Source organism: Carcharhinus amblyrhynchos, chromosome 19, assembly GCF_965287045.1.
Source record: "Carcharhinus amblyrhynchos chromosome 19, sCarAmb.v2.hapA, whole genome shotgun sequence".
Lineage (NCBI taxonomy): Eukaryota > Metazoa > Chordata > Chondrichthyes > Carcharhiniformes > Carcharhinidae > Carcharhinus > Carcharhinus amblyrhynchos.
The window spans coordinates 47,794,810-47,810,819 of record NC_137342.1 but is presented as its reverse complement, the minus strand read 5'-3'; the positions used below and the strand labels follow the sequence as shown (position 1 = coordinate 47,810,819).

At 44.4% G+C, this 16,010-nt stretch overlaps 1 protein-coding gene across 4 annotated transcripts in view; it reads right to left on the bottom strand.

Moving 5' to 3' along the window:
- prkcq (protein kinase C, theta) overlaps positions 1–16,010 on the bottom strand; it is a 158,446-nt gene that overhangs the window by 38,304 nt on the left and 104,132 nt on the right. For all 4 annotated transcript variants that reach the window (XM_080207719.1, XM_080207720.1, XM_080207716.1 and 1 more), the window contains 4 exons: positions 15,606–15,715; positions 10,597–10,711; positions 5,630–5,784; positions 1,840–2,013 (listed from right to left, as the gene is read on the bottom strand). In XM_080207719.1, the coding sequence (XP_080063845.1) occupies positions 1,840–2,013; positions 5,630–5,784; positions 10,597–10,711; positions 15,606–15,715 (554 nt within the window). The remainder of the gene's footprint in view (positions 1–1,839; positions 2,014–5,629; positions 5,785–10,596; positions 10,712–15,605; positions 15,716–16,010) is intronic.

Below are 16,010 nucleotides of genomic sequence, written 5' to 3'. Positions count from 1 at the left end.
TAGGAATTTAACTTGGTTATGAGAGATGTCAATTCCTTTTGCCTTCAATTCAAACCCACAACTATTGATTCAACCTGGAATTTCAGAATAACCAAATCTGCCATGTTAAACCTCACAAAACCAGACGGTTCCTCAAGGCCGTGAATATAATCGCTGGAAGAGTCGGTACATCCTTGAATAATTCTGGGAACTTAGAAACATAGAAACAAAGAAAAACTAACAGGTCCTTCGGCCCATAAGTTGCACCAAATGTGTCCCTACCTAGTAGGCGTACCTATAACCCTCTATCTTACTAAGTTCCATGTACTTATCCAAAAGTCTCTTAAAAGACCCTATTACCACCGCTGGCAGCCGATTCTACGCACTCACCACCCTCTGAGTGAAAAACGTACCCCTGACATCTCCTCTATACCTACTCCCCAGCACTCAGTAAAAGTAGAAACTTCTAGTTTCATAGAATCTCTACAATGCAGAAGGAGGCCATTTGGCCCATCGTTGCCTGATATATTATGAAGTACAGAGAGGACACCAGGATAGGTTAATAATAATGTGTATTGGAGAACGCCTATAATGTCTGGTTAATATCTGCTTTTGCAGTACATCATTATATAATTTTACCTCCTGGGAATTGGCTATGGAATGTTGCACTGCACTATTAGAGCCCACAGTGAGAATTGACAATGACATTCTGGGCAAAACACTTTAAATAAAATAAATTAATGGCATTCTCCTTAGAGAGAGAGGAGGAATTTGTTACAGTTAAGATTCCTCTGTAACAACACTCTTCGACCTCAAGATTAAATGTTTCACGTGGAAATTATTGAGATTTATGATACTTAATGAATGAAGAAAATAAAAGCGAGACAATTTATTCTGGCACTCCAGGGCACCAGGATAAGAAGATGCTAATGAAGGGTTATTGAAGGACAAGTTGAGCACAGATGTCCAAAGCATTTCTTTACACACATGTACATTTTCCAGAGAAGCCAGTTGGTTTTATTTTCTCAGGAGACGCAGCTTTCCCTTCATTGTACGTCCAATCTGGATTTTGATTCTCCACCCTTCGTACCAGGCCAAAAAAAAACCTTTGCCAAGTTTTGGAATCCAAAAGATTGGACAGTCAGAGGAGGTTAAACTCCTAAAAGTAAAGTACATCACTGAGTCAGCCTACGGTGTTGTTTGACTGCGGTCATCAAACAATCATAAAATCCCTACAGTGCAGAAGGAGGCCATTTGGCCCATCTAAGTCTGCACTGATCACATTCCTACTAGGCCATATCCCCATTATCCCAAGCACTTACCCTAGCTGGTCCCCCTGATCCTAAGGGCAATTTAACATGACTAATCCACCTAACCCACACATCTTTGGACTTGGAAGGAAACACATGCAGATACAGGGAGAACGTGCTAACTCCTCACAGACAGTGACTCAAGCCGGGAATCGACCCTGGGTTCCTGGTGCTGTGAGGCAGCAGTGCTAACCACGGTGCCACTGTGCTGTCTGCACAATGAAACAAGGTGAAATACAGGTGGGACATTGGTTTAAGGTGCACAGGGAAAAGAGATGTGTGAGGCAAGGGGTTGGTGAATATCTGGAACGCGTTCCTGGGGAGATGGTGGAAGCAGGTGCGATTGCGACATTTAAGGGCCATCTAGATGAAAACACGAATAGAATGGGAATGGAAGGATATGGGCTCCGTAAGTGTGTACTGTTTTAATTTAGTCAGACATCATGATTAGTGCAGGTTTGGAAGGCCGAAAGGGCTTGATCCTGTGCTGTATTGTTCTTTGTTCTAATTGCAAATTGGAACAAAAAGGATTTAACAGCAACAACTTTACCTTAGTTTGGAATGTGCAGTAGAGGTGAGTGAGGAATGGATGCTCCCAGGCAAGAGCCAGAACTCGTTTCTCAACCATGGTGCATTCCACATCATCGTCCATCAACACCACATCCTTCTTCAATGCTTTAATGGCAAAGAACTGATTCTTGTTCTTTAGTTCCGCCAGGAAGACCTAGATAGGAGATATAAAGGAACAGGAAAGAAGCTGTTACCAATGCAAAACTGCCCATTTATGGAATTCAATTAATCGATGGAAAAATAATAGAGGAATCGTACAATTCCTACAGTGCAGAAGGAGATTATTCAGCCCATCGAGCCTGCACTGACCACAATCACACACAGCCCTTATCCCCATATCCTCGTGTATTCACCGTGTTAGGGCCCCTGACACTAAGGGGCAACTTAGCATGGCCAATCAGCCCAACCTGCACAGCTTTCAGACTGTGGGAGGAAACCGGAGCACCCAGAGGAAACCCATGCAGACACGGGGAGAATATACAAATTCCACACAGACAGTGACCCAAGGCTCCTGCATTCCCAGGACATGGTGGGACTGCATATCATGAAACTCAGCATTCCCAGTTCGTGGGGTGGCGCGGTGGCATAGTAGTTAGCACTACCACCTCACAGCGCCACAGACTGGGAATGCTGACTTTCCTGACATGCAGTCCCATCATGTCCTGGGAACGCAGGAGTTAAAGCGTTGCTCGTCTTTTGCCTTTAGCAGACCTGACGGACTGACTTATCATGAAACTGTTAGTACATCCTCCATTATTTTAAAATTGGATTTCTGTGAACTTGTATTGCTACAAAGTGGAGGCAAGGGCAATACAGTGTGAGCATTAGTCAAAAATATACATTCTAGAAATCTGAAACAGAAAGAGAAAATGCTCGAATCAGTAATCGGGTTTAGCATTTGGAGAGGAGAAGGATCCACATTGTGTGCGTTCCTCCTCAGAGTGCTCTGAATGGAGGATTTAATGCTGGGATATTAACCTCCTTGATATATCGGGCAGTTCCAGCATTTATTTCCGGATATGTTGCTGTTTACTTGTTGTTGTGAGTGCATTAATGGCTCTTTGGGAAATTCTCTTGCATTCACTCTTTCCAACAATACCTGATAAGCACTTGAAATGAAAGTGATATTATTATAACCACAAAATTCACACACTCCAAACAAATAATAAATGATTCTCTGGTCGATTGTATAGCCGTGTGGATTTACACACAGCAACTTCTCAAACAACAACCTCTAGTGCAAAACCATAAAGTAACAAATATTCCTCACACTGGAAACCAGTCAGGGCATCATGTGTTTTAGCATCAAGCTGCACAATTCTTTTTATTCCTTCACAGGACGTGGACATTGCTGACAAGACCAGCATTTGTTGCCCAGGTGAGTCTGGAGTCACATATTGGCCAGACCATAGGTAAGGACAGCAGATTCCCTTCCCTCAAGGACATTAGTGAACCAGATGGGCTTTTATGACAATCGATTACAGTTTCATGGTCATCTTTACTAAGGTTAGCTTTCAATTCTAGACATTTTGTTAATTTAAATTTAAATTCCACCGGCTGCTGTGGTGGGATTTGAACTCATGTCCAAATTCAGTGACATTATCACCAGCCCACCAGCTTCCCCTCTGTGTGTTGCTTTTACAAAAGCACAACTCCTGTTACTTAATGCCAGTTAATGGCTAGAATTCTGCAACCTTGCCTGCGGCTAGGATTATCCAGTCCCGCTGCTGTGAATGAAGATTTGGCTGAGAGCCAAGTGTAGAACACTCTGCAATTTGTAGATTTTTTTTTTAGGGACAGTTCCATTGTTCATCAAATTTTATGAATTACATCGTTAGAAACCAGGTTACACAATAAGGTGTAAATTCATAAGAACATAAGAAATAGGAGCAGGAGTAGGCCATCTAGCCCTTCGAGCCTGCCCCGCCATTCAATAAGATCATGGCTGATCTGTCGTGGCTCAGTTCCACATTCCCGCCCTCTCCCCATAACCCTTAATCCCCTCTCTTATCAAAAACCCATCAACCCGCATCTTAAAAATATTTAGCGAGGCAGCCTCCACCACCTCAACGGGCAGAGAATTCCAGAGATTCACCACCCTTTGAGTGAAGAAGTTCCTCCTCAACTCTGATCTAAACCCCCCCCCCTTTATCTTGAGGCTGTGCCCCCTAGTCGAAAGGTTTTTGAGTGCTGTTGATGGAGGGGGAAAGTTGATGTTCTCATTGATTGCTGTCTCTATGGGGAGCCATTGAATAGACTGCATCTGACAGGTGGCACAGTGGTTAGCACTGCTACCTCACAGCACCAGGGACCCAGGTTTGATTTCGAACCTTGGTCACTGTCTGTGTGGAGTGTGCACATTCTCCCCGTGCCTGCGTGGGTTTCCTCTGGATGCTCTGGTTTCCTCCCAAACTCCAAAGATGTGCGGGTTAGGGTGATTGGCCATGTTAAAAAATTGACCCTAATGTCAGGGGGATTAGCAGGGTAAATGTGTGGAGTTACGGGAATAGGGGTTGTAATTGGTACTGACTCAATGGGCCGAATGGCCATCTTCTGCACTCTAGGGATTCTATGATCAGACCCCAGAGTAGAACTTTCAGCAGGAATCAGTACAAAACGCAGGCCAACCTAATCTACAGTTGTCATACACAACGACAACTCTATAGATGCTGCAAGGGAAGTTCCTCATCAGTTTTGGTGGGCGATAACAGGAGAGTTGATGTAAAACTCTAGCCATGAGTTGAGACGATGGTGAAACAGGCCCAAGGGGAAATATGGACTACTCCTGTCTCTATTCCATAGGGTTTGGTTTGGTGTGTCTGCCCGAGTAATCTGAGGGCAATGCTGGAGCAGTGGCACTAACATCACTGGTACGAACCAGAAGCCTGGGCTAGTGTGCAGGGGGGCATGGGTTCAAATCCTATCACAGCAGCTGGAGATATTTGAATTCCTTCAGTAAATAAACAGAAAAGCAAAATTCGCCCTCCAAGCCTGTGCCAATCATGATGCCCCAACTAAACTAAAAAAAATCCTTCTGCCCTTATTTAGTCCATATGCTTCTATTCCCTCCCTATTCAGATGCCTCTTAAATGTGCCAGTTTCCATTACCCCCTCTGGCAGCGCATTCTAGGCACCTACCACTCTGTGTGAAAATCTTTCCCCACACATCTCCCTTAAACTTTCCCTCTCTCACCTAAAACCTCTGCCCCCTTGTAATTGGCAGTGGGATATAAAACTAGTCTCAGTGATGGTGACCGTAACAACCACCATCTAGATCCATCCTGTTTACTACTGTAATACAATTTAAGGAAGGAAATCTCCTCCACTTGCTTAGTTTGGCCTACACGCAACTCCAGACTCACATCAAAAAAAAAACAAGATCCGCCTCCAACTGTGCTTTTGTACTCTTCTGATGAAAGGTCGCCGACCTGAAACGTTGGGTGGAAACCTCACCACTACGCCGCCCCCATCACCATGTCATGTTTTGCAGCACCACTGGTTGGCACTGAGACCTTCCAGTCCTACTGCTGTCAACGGGGTTTCCCATGGTTCAAACCCTCCATCGCTGGAGGTCGCCATCAGTGGGACTCGGAGGATCCCATTGGTGGAAACTGCTGGAAAATCCCACCTATTCCATAGAAACAGGGTAGACCGTTCGGCCCTTCAACTCTGCTGCACCGTTCATTAGAATCAAGGCTGTTTCTCTCTCCGCAGAAGCTGCCTGAGTTGCTTCTATTTCACACTTGCGGCATCCTCGGTATTTTGCTCACCTTGCCAAAGCTGCCTTTGCCTAACATTTTGTGAAGGATGAAGTCATCCAAGGTAAACCTGCGCTGGTCGATCCTGGGGGGCTCTTCGTAGGAGGGAGAGTCGGGGCCTGAGTCCTCCTCTTCGGCTGGTGTTTCCCAGCTGATTCCTTGTACCTCTGGAGATAAGAATGTGGGAAACTCAGCAACAGGCAAGGAAATTAGGCTGGCATTTCTACGAAGCAGTTTGAGAACAGTTGTTGCCTTCCTTGTTACCCAACTGGCCCCAAACACAAAATGAGTTTACTTTTCTCGAGATTTAACTTACTTGGTGAAAGAGCACTGGATGGAGTTAAGATACACGTTAGTTAGTCTAGGTCTGATTAGATGTTGGAACAGACTTGAGGGGCTGAATGGCATACAACTGTTCCTGTGTCGCAGTAAATTGTAGTTCAGCCTGAAATTCCAGTAGAATAATGATAAACTATTCACTTGTTTAGATATTGTTCTTTGAATGTGATATGACAACAATACTCTGTCCCGCTATCTGAAGGATAAGGAGATCCAAACAACATCCTTCCCTTAATCATTAACACCAAATGCAGACACTTGAAGTAGTTTACTATGAACCTACTATGCAGAAGGAGGCCATTCTGCCCATCAAGCCTACACTGCCAACAATCCCACTCAGGCCCAATCCCTGTAACTCCGCATGTTTACCCTGCTAATCCCCCTGACACTAAGGGACTATTGAGCAAACCTAACCTGCACATCTTTGGAGTGTGGGAGGAAGCCCATGCAGACACGGAGAGAATTTGCAAACTCCACACAGAGTCATCCGAGGCTAGAATTGAACCCTGGTCCCAGGCACTGTGAGTCAGCAGTGTGCCACTGTGCCGCCCTGATTCCTGGCACAAAGTTCCACTCCTGTATCACCCCTCTGCTTAAACTGACCCTCAGTGAAGCAAGAAATTGATTTTAAGATTCAAATTCTTGTTTACAAACCCCTCCCTATCTCTGGATTCTCCTCCATCCCACAACCCACTGAGATCTCTGCGTTCTTCTAATTCTGGCCTCTTGACCAACCCCATGGATGGCTGGGTCTTCAGTTATAGGGTCATAGGATGGGAATTTACAGCCTCGCTCCGGCGAGTCTGGAAATTCCCGCTCAAGGTGAATGGAGATTTCCGCTGTCAGACCCTCGCCGATTCTGTGGTGGGCGAGATGGTAGAGTTCCAGCTACAGTCCTGCAACGCAGAAAAGGCCCTTCGGCCCATCAAGTCTGCACTGACAATAACCACTATCTTGCTCCAAAGTGCTGTAATTCCCTTCCTAACCCTCTCCACCTCTCGAATTCACTTTCCTCCTTTAAGATGCTCCTCAAAACCTAACTCAATGACCAAGCTTTTCATCTGGCCTCGTATCCCTTTCTGTGGCCTGGTTTTGTTTTGTTGCTGTGTTCCGCGTGAAGCATCTGGGGACGTATTATTGCGTTAAAGGTGCTACATGAACGTAAGGTGTTGTCGTTGTCACAACTTGTCTGTGGGATCTTGCTTTGCCTGAACCGGCTGCTTCTTTTCCGCCACAAAAGACGGTCGCTCTGTTTCGAAGTTAGTTGCCCCGAGCTGAGGCACTGGTCTCTGAGAGCCCAGAACCCTCTGGGCGATCACCGTACCCTGGCAGCGTAGGGGCGGCTTCAGTGAAGATTCTCATTGACAGCCGTGGGACCAGGGACCCCCCCCCCGCCACCCCTCCGCCAGCAAATGGCGTGCCTGAGAAAAGTGCTGAAAGCATCACATCCGATTAATTTTTATTTCATCAATTCATTCATCATTCCTGGAATGGCCAGTCGGGGGAGGACAAGAGTGAAGGAGGACACAGATCCGGGACGCATTCCCATACCAACACAATAAGGAGCAGAGGCAACAGGTGCCACTCTGTGCTTTCCCGCTGAATCTTCAGGTTAACAGTTGACAATGTTAACCAAAGGATCATTAAAGTGTTCACCATGCTGCAAAGCGCAGAAAAGATTTACTAGGCTGCTACCGGGACTTGATGGTTTGAGTTATAAGGACAGGCTGGATAGACTGGAGCTTTTCTCTGTAGGAGGCTTAGGGATGATCTTGTAGAGATCTATAAAATAATGAGGGGCACAGATCAGCGAGGTAGTCAATATCTTTTCCCAAAGATAGGGGAGTCTAAAACTAGGGGGTGTAGGTTTAAAGTGAGAGGGGGGAGATACAAAGGGTCCAGAGGGGCAATTTTTTCACACAGAGGGTGGTGAGTGTCTGGAACAAGCTGCCAGAGGTAGTAGTAGAGGTGGGTACAATTTTGTCTTTTAAAAAGCAGTTAGACAGTTACTTGGGTAAGATGGGTATAGAGGGATATGGGCCAAATGCGGGCAACTGGGATTAGCTCTGGGGTTAAGAAAAAAGTGACATGAAAAAGTTGGGCCGGAGGGTTGTTTCCATGCTGTAAACCTCTAAATGTTAAGAATGCACGTTTGTGAGAAATTGGTTGCACTAAACTTTTCCAGTAACTGACTGATGTTAAATGATATGACCAGGAGACTATACAAGTTTATTGGATAATGGAATTAATACAATGATTGGGTGGTGGGGGGGTCGAATTGCCTCAGGGCAAATGTGAAATACAAGCATTCAAGTAGTCTGTGATTTCTGAAGACTTGAATCTGCCAAGTACTTGTACATTTATAGAAAGTTATGTGGATCTGAAACCCAGTAATCAAAATCAGACGCGAGGCTCACTGGTCTCTGGGGGGAGGATAAGTGCTGAAGACAGTGAGGCTTTAACTTGTCTGAACAGCTTTTGAAGGGCCCGAGTTATAAACACAGCTCGCTGGGGGATTTTCCTGAAGATATGAGACTCTCAAGCCAAAAGAAGAAGCAAATATTTCAGATAGGCAGTTGAGTCAATTGATCATTGTGCATTTCTATACGTAAACCCTGAGATTGTTCTGAAAGATGCTGGTGGACAAGCACTCACATATTCACTTAAATTACACCACATTGCATAGAATGTATAGCTCAACAATAACCCATTTGGCCCAACTGGTCTATGCTAGTCTCCACACCATTCTCCATTCACTCCATTTCTTCTAACTCCATCAGCATAATCTGTGATTCCTTTTTCCCCTCTTCTTCTCTATATGGTTGTCCAGGGAAGATGACATTAGACACTGGTGGCACCAGGTAAACCCAGGGCATAGCTGTTTCTTTGTCTATATACATTCCCTGAGGAGAACAGTCTGCGTGGTATTTCCTGAAGGCTCAATCACCCATGGTTGCTGGTATGAACACCGTAAATCCCTGAGAGAGGTCTGATTTCGCCTAATTTCCCCTTTGTTATATCAAGACTTGAGTACGGTTGCAAAAAGATATTTTGTCGAAGATTTTCATCACGACAATCGCAATGTCAGGGGAAGCACAGTGTTATACTGTATGAGAAGAGAGTCCTGATTGGTTGGCAAAGAGTCTCTAATTAGTAGAGGCTTTGCCATGGAGAATGCACCAGTTAATCGTGACTCACAGTTAACTGCCAAGCATTGTTTGAAATTTAAAGCAAACACCTCGATCCAAATCGATCAAGGTATTGCCCTAAGGAATGACTGTCAGTTATTTTGTTTAGCTGGAACAGGTGCAATGTGCAAACCTGTCCTTTCTGTCTGCTAAGAACAGGGCCTTGTGTATGTACAGGAAGCTACATATATTAATGCACAAGGTCCTGTTCTTTGTAAAATTTTCTAAGTCAATGGAGAACAAAAACTGGTGCAGTGAAACTTAGCTACAAATTCAATGCCAGTCCATTCCATGTTAATGGTGCAGAACAAAGACACTCCCTCAATTTCTACTGATCCCTATTAACCGCCTTAAATATTCCCCACTGCTACAAATTATTTGCTAGTATTTTGTCCCAGTTTTCCTACCATCTTCTTTCATTTTTCTCCAATTTATTACTTGGGCTTTTGTCTTCCTCATCTCCATCTCCATGATTAATTTAACCCTATTGCTCCTGTAAAGCATTGTACATTTTTCACCGTATTTAACTTTTGATGTGAAGATATGAACAGGGTTCATCTTGGTTCAGACAAAAAAACTCCAATGTGAGACTCAGGGTGTTAATGCCTAAGAATCTTTTTCTCATCTACTTCATTTGTTCTCTGCATGGTTGTCCAGGGAAGATGAGATCAGACACTGGCATCAGGTGAACACAGGGCATAGCTGTTTTTGTTTGTCTATATACATTCCTTGATGAGAACAGTTTGCATGGTATTTCCTGAAGGCTCAGTCACCCATGGTTGCTGGTATGAACACCTTAAACCCCTGAGAGCAAAAGAGAAAATGCTGGAAAATCTCAGCAGGTCTGGTAGGAAGGAAAAGAGTGATGTTTCAGATTCCATAGTAATTTGCTTAAGTCCCTGAGAGGTCTGGAATGGGGTTGAAAGGGTTGACGTATGAGGAGAAATTAAACAGCTGGGGCTTATACTCGCTGGAGTTTAGAAGGACGAGAAGGATTGATAAAATAAATGTAGACCAATTGTTTCCCCTTATGGGGCAATCTCGAACAAGCGGTCACAGGTATAGTTTAAGAGGCGGTAGATTTAAAACCGAGATAAGGAGGAACTACTTCTCTCAGAAGGTGGTGAATTTGTGGAACTCACTGTCCCATAGCACCGTGGAATCTGAATCATTGAATGATTTCAAGGAGGAGATAGATATATTTCTAATAAAAAAGGGAAATGGGGAACAGGTGGGCAGGTGGATTTGAGACCAGGGAAAGATCATCCATGGTCTGATTGAATGGCAGGGCAGGCTCGAAGGGCTGAATTTGCTGACTGCTGCTCCTAATTTGTATGTTCCTATGTCCCTAAGTTTGGGCTGGAGAGAACAAGACAGTTCGTACCTTTCAAAAATGTCATAGGTTCTAAACCAGGAAAGCACAACATGAAAAGTCTAAATGTGCTATCGTACCTTTCTTCGCAGAGGCAGCTGCCTGTTCTACTTCGGTTGGTTTTTTGAGAACACACTGGTTAATTTCAACAGGTCCTTCTCGACCTACTTGCTCGTGGTCACGTAAATTCCGTGCCTGGATCAAAGGGACACAAAAAACAGGATGTTTCAGAACCAGCAGCAGAGGAAAAAACTACCCTGAATCTGGACCATTTCCAATCCGCCAATCTGCTAGCACACTCATGAGTGCTCACGTAACCTCAACCAAAGTGTATCACTTGCCAAAACAAGATAAAATCATCTAACATTGATTTACGTTTTTTGGTCTTTTTTCTTCTTGAGAGGGGAGGAGACAACAAAGTCTCTTTTGAGGTCCAATTCAAGATGTTATGGTTGGCAATTGAGAGATTGGAAACAAAGCAACTCTCTGCCTCAGGCTCAGTAACTTGATCTCAGAGCGTGAGAAGTCTATCATTCGCAATAGTCTTTCTGATGATTAACCAGCCAGTGAGACCTGATGAGACCTGAAAGGGTAAACATATCCTCAAAGGCTCAAGCTCCGAGACAGCTCTTCCACACTTTACCTCGTGGATGCAGTTTTAAATAGTCAAGCTTCAGTAGCAACCTTGACATTCTTGACCCTTGGCATTGTGCACCAACTAACCTTAGTACCCACACCCCTAGAGGCAGTTTGTGCACTCCCATCTCACAAGTAGAAACTCTGTACAGATTCCTCTGTAATGTGGAATCTCTTCAGCATTGTAATGGATTTCAGATGAAAGACTTGAGTAGGAAAAGGCCATTTAGCCCTTTAGCCTGTACTGCCAGTCAATGGGACCATGGCTGATCTGCAAACAAACTCCATATCCTCTATTTGTCCCATATCCTTTGGCAAATATAAGGGATGGGCCTAGCCAGCAACGTCCACATCCCATATGAATAAAAAGCCCCACAAATCTAGTTAAAATTAGCAATTGATCTAGCATATATTGCCACTTGTGGATGAAAGTTCCTAACTTCTACTATAATTTGTAAGTAGACATTCCTACTTCATTCCTGAATGGTCTGACTCTAATTCTTTGTCTCTGCCTTCTAGTTTCAGGCTCCCCAACAATGGAAATAATTTCTCTCTCTTTATCTTATCTGTTCTCCATAATAGAGTCATAGACTCATAGAGGTTTACAGCATGGACCCAGCTTGTCCATACCATTTTCTGTTTTTAAGCTAGTCCCAATGGCCCACATTTGGCCCATATCCCTCCATACCCATCTTACCCATGTAACTGTCTAAAAGCTTTTTAAAACACAAAATTGTGCCCATCTCTATCTACCACTACCTCTGGCAGCTTGTTCCAGACACTTTCTGCCCTCTGTGTGAAAAATCTGCCCCTCTGGACCCTTTTGTATCTCTCCCCTCTCACCTTTAACCTATTCCCCTCCCTTTGGGAAATGATGTTGACTATCTAACTGATCTATGCCCCTCATTATTTTATACACCGTTATAAGATCACCCCTCAGTCTCCTACACTCCAAGGAAAAGAATCCCAGGCGTGGCACAGTGGTTAGCATTGCTGCCTCACAGCACTGGGGTCCCAGGTTCAATTCCGGCCCCGGGTCACTGTCTGTGTGGAGTTTGCATATTTCCCCCATGTCTGTGCGGGTTTTCTCCAGGTGCTCTGGTTTCCTCCCACAGACCAAAGATATGCAGGTTAGGTTGATTGGCCATGTTAAATTGACCCTACTGTCAGGGAGATTAGCAGGGTAAATGTGTGTGATTATGGGAATAGGGCGTAGATGGGATTGTGGCTGGTACAGACTTGATGGGCCAAATGGCCTCCTTCTGTACTGTAGGGATTCTATGATACCCAGCCTCTCCTTATAACTCAAACCATGAAGTCTCAGTAGCATCCTAGCAAATCTTTTTTGCACTCTTTCTAGTTTAATAATATCTTTTCTATAATAGGGTGACCAGAACCATACACAGTATTCCAAGTATGACCTTACCAATGTCTTGTACAACGTCAACAAGACATCCCAATGCTATATTTAATGTTTTGACTAATTAAACCAAGCAAGCCGAATGCCGCCTTCACCATTCTGTTCACCTGTGACTCCACTTTCAAGGAGTTATGAACCTGTACCCTGAGACCTCTTTGTGCCACCCCTGGGATTCTTTTCCTTGGAGTGTAGGAGACTGAGGGGTGATCTTATAGAGATCTATAACTATAATAAATAGTAGTAGCCCCAAGGCCCTACTATTAACTGAGTAAGTCCTGCCCTGGTTTGATCTACCAAAATGCATCACCTTGCATTTATCTAAATTAAACTTCATCTGCCATTTGTCAGTCCACTGGCCCAATAGATCACGATCTTGAAATCTTTGATCAATCGCCCCCAAACCTTTCAAACAGTGGGGAGTACACCCTGAGAGTTTTTAACATCCTCTTGTTGCTTAAACCCCTGGAGTCCGTGGCTGGAATGTTACCACCATTCCTGCCAGTGGGATTTTCCCATCCCGCTGCAATGAATGGAGATTTGGCTGAGTGCCAAATTCTCGCTGCAGCGGGAACGTGGCGTGAATGGCCAGGAAGATCACACACCATGTAAAGTTAGGCTGTGCTCCATCTTGGGCCAATATGTCCTTCCGAATGTGGGGTGCCCAGAACTGCTCTCGCAAGTCAACTTGTCAGCAAAAAATGGTTCATAATTTCTCTGGTTAGCCTGAAAAATGTCGGGTTTTCAGGTAGATTTATGTTACGATAATAAGAAAAATGAAAATCTGCCCACAGGCTTTTGAAAAACCAACTTGAATTTTGACGTTCAAAAATTGTGATGTTTGCAACTGCATTTTTTTGGTGACTATAATTATAATAAATACTTGGAACAAAATCAACTATCAATTATTACCTAATAGGCTTCCAGCAATGAGAGCACAATAACAATAATGACCTGGTATCAATGACATGAAGCAGACTGGCTTCAAGTTCTCACACAACAACACTACTCTGTGAATTACAAAGTATACTCTCAATAATAACTGGTGTTCCACAGTGATTACAGCACTCACCTCAGGTTGCACACAATAATTAAACACACAAGCTTTCCGTGATCATTAAATTGTTATCAAAGCCTTTTTGTTGTACTCACTCCCTGGTAACAGTGCATTCAGTGTAGGTTGATTCCAACCCATGCCAGGGATTCAATCCAATGTTTTGTTCAAGATAAAGGGCAGGATTTTGATGTCTTGGGTGGGGAACCCTCCTTCAAGGTCAAATTGGGGTCCCGACCCTGCACTGCGTGGGGAATGTACAGTCAGCAGCAATTTCACCAGATTTGGTCATTTAGTAACTAGTAGGCATACGTACTGTCAAATTAAGGAGAGTGGGCAGGCAATGTTGGAGGACCAGAAGGAGCATGGATGGATCTACTGCCATTTCTGGTAAGAGAATTAAGGTACTTCTATCTTGAGCAGCTGGGCAGGATTGTAGGGAGACTCAGGGTGGTCTGGGAACCTCAAAGCCTGCCTGGGGTTCTGGCCCACTATGCCTGCTGCTGGGAGACCACTTCCAGGCCAACTGGCCATTCCTGGCACTGACTGGAAAACTCTATCCAACCTCCGTGGTTGGACTTAATTGGCCTCTTATCCATGGGTTGTCCTTCCACCTCTGTTATATCTTCTAAGAAAAAAAAAGGTAACAGAGGCAAGATGGTGCCAGCACGTCTGTGGACAGTGTAAATTCTTGTGCCCACCTTCACCCCCCCATGTTGGGGTAGAAATTCTGCCCCAAGACCAGTTGACAAGATTCACAGGCAGACAGCACATTCTTAATGCAAGTGTATTTTAAACCTCCCCCCACCTCCCAACATCAGAGACTTGAGCACAATGATCTCAACTGACGCTCCTGTGCAATGTGGAGGGAGTACAGTACTAACATTGGTGATAACTTTCGGATGAGACTTTATCTGCCATCTCAGGCTGATGCGGAAGATTCCCTGGTGCTACTGCGAAGAAATGTGGAGGAGATTTATCCGGTGTCCCGATCAATATTCATCCCCTAATCATCTTCACAAGAACAGATGACCTGGTCATTAACACGTTGCTGTTTTTGGAATCTTGCTGTGCACAAATTGACCAGAGCATTTCCGACATTACAACAGTGGCTACATCTCAAGAGTATTCCCCTGGGGATAACATGCTTTGAAACATCCCGAGAATGTAGGAGATGTTGTAGAAATACCAAGGCTGGAATTCTCCCACCCCGCCCGCCACTGGAATTTTAGTGGGCGGGTTGTGGACACTGTGACAGTTGGACGGGAATTTCCGGCTTTTGGACCAGCGTGGCTGGAGAATTCCGCCCCAAATGTTTTATAATCTCTCCCACTGCTATCTGTAATTTGATGGATAAGAGGCCTTGAAAACTCGGTGAATGTTTTGACGAAAATAGTTCTAAAATGCACATAAAATGTTAACAAAAAATAGCATGTGTGAAAGAATCATGTTTAGACGCAAGCTTCAGCCTGCACAAGCATTTTGGGCTACCAAGATCAGCTTTTCAAACTAGAATAAAAACAGATATGGAATTCATCTGAAATGAACACGTTATTTCCTCACTAAGTTACTTACACCATCTCTGTTTTTTAAGAACATAAGAACATAAGAAATAGGAGCAGGAGTAGGCCATCTAGCCCTTCGAGCCTGCCCCGCCATTCAATAAGATCATGGCTGATCTGTCGTGGCTCAGTTCCACTTTCCCGCCCTCTCCCCATAACCCTTAATCCCCTCTCTTATCAAAAACCCATCAACCCGCTTCTTAAAAATATTTAGCGAGGCAGCCTCCACCACTTGGACGGAATTAATGTTTTGTTCTTAAGTGTGACCATTCGCTTAATGGAACAACAAGCAATGGGACTAATCGTGTTACCCAGGTGGGAGTTATTTTAACATTTACTTCACATCGTTTTCTGCAACACAAAAGGCTTTGCAATGCTGACTCAAAACGGTAACTGAACAAACGCCACTGAGTTCCATACCTGTTGTTCACTCTCAATTTGCGCCAAGGCTTCAGCCATCATTTTCTGATTAACGCCACACAGGTTTGCTACTTTGTTCTGACACTTGTGATGAACATTCATAGCGCATTCTGGCAGAGAGGCAAGCAAACACAGGCTATTAACTTTTCACACTACTGCACTAGTCGCTGAACATATACACTCGACATATATATTCCACCGATTTCTGTAAACAGACTTTGCTGCCGAGCATGGGACTTAGAAACACATCGATTGTTGCATCAATGCAAAGCGGAGTGGCACGTTGGCACAGTGGTTAGCACTGCTGCCTCACAGCATCAGGGATGAGGGTTCAAATCTGGCCACGGGTCACTATCTGGGTGACTTTTGCATCTTGTCTGTGTGGGCTTCCTCCCGCATCCAAAA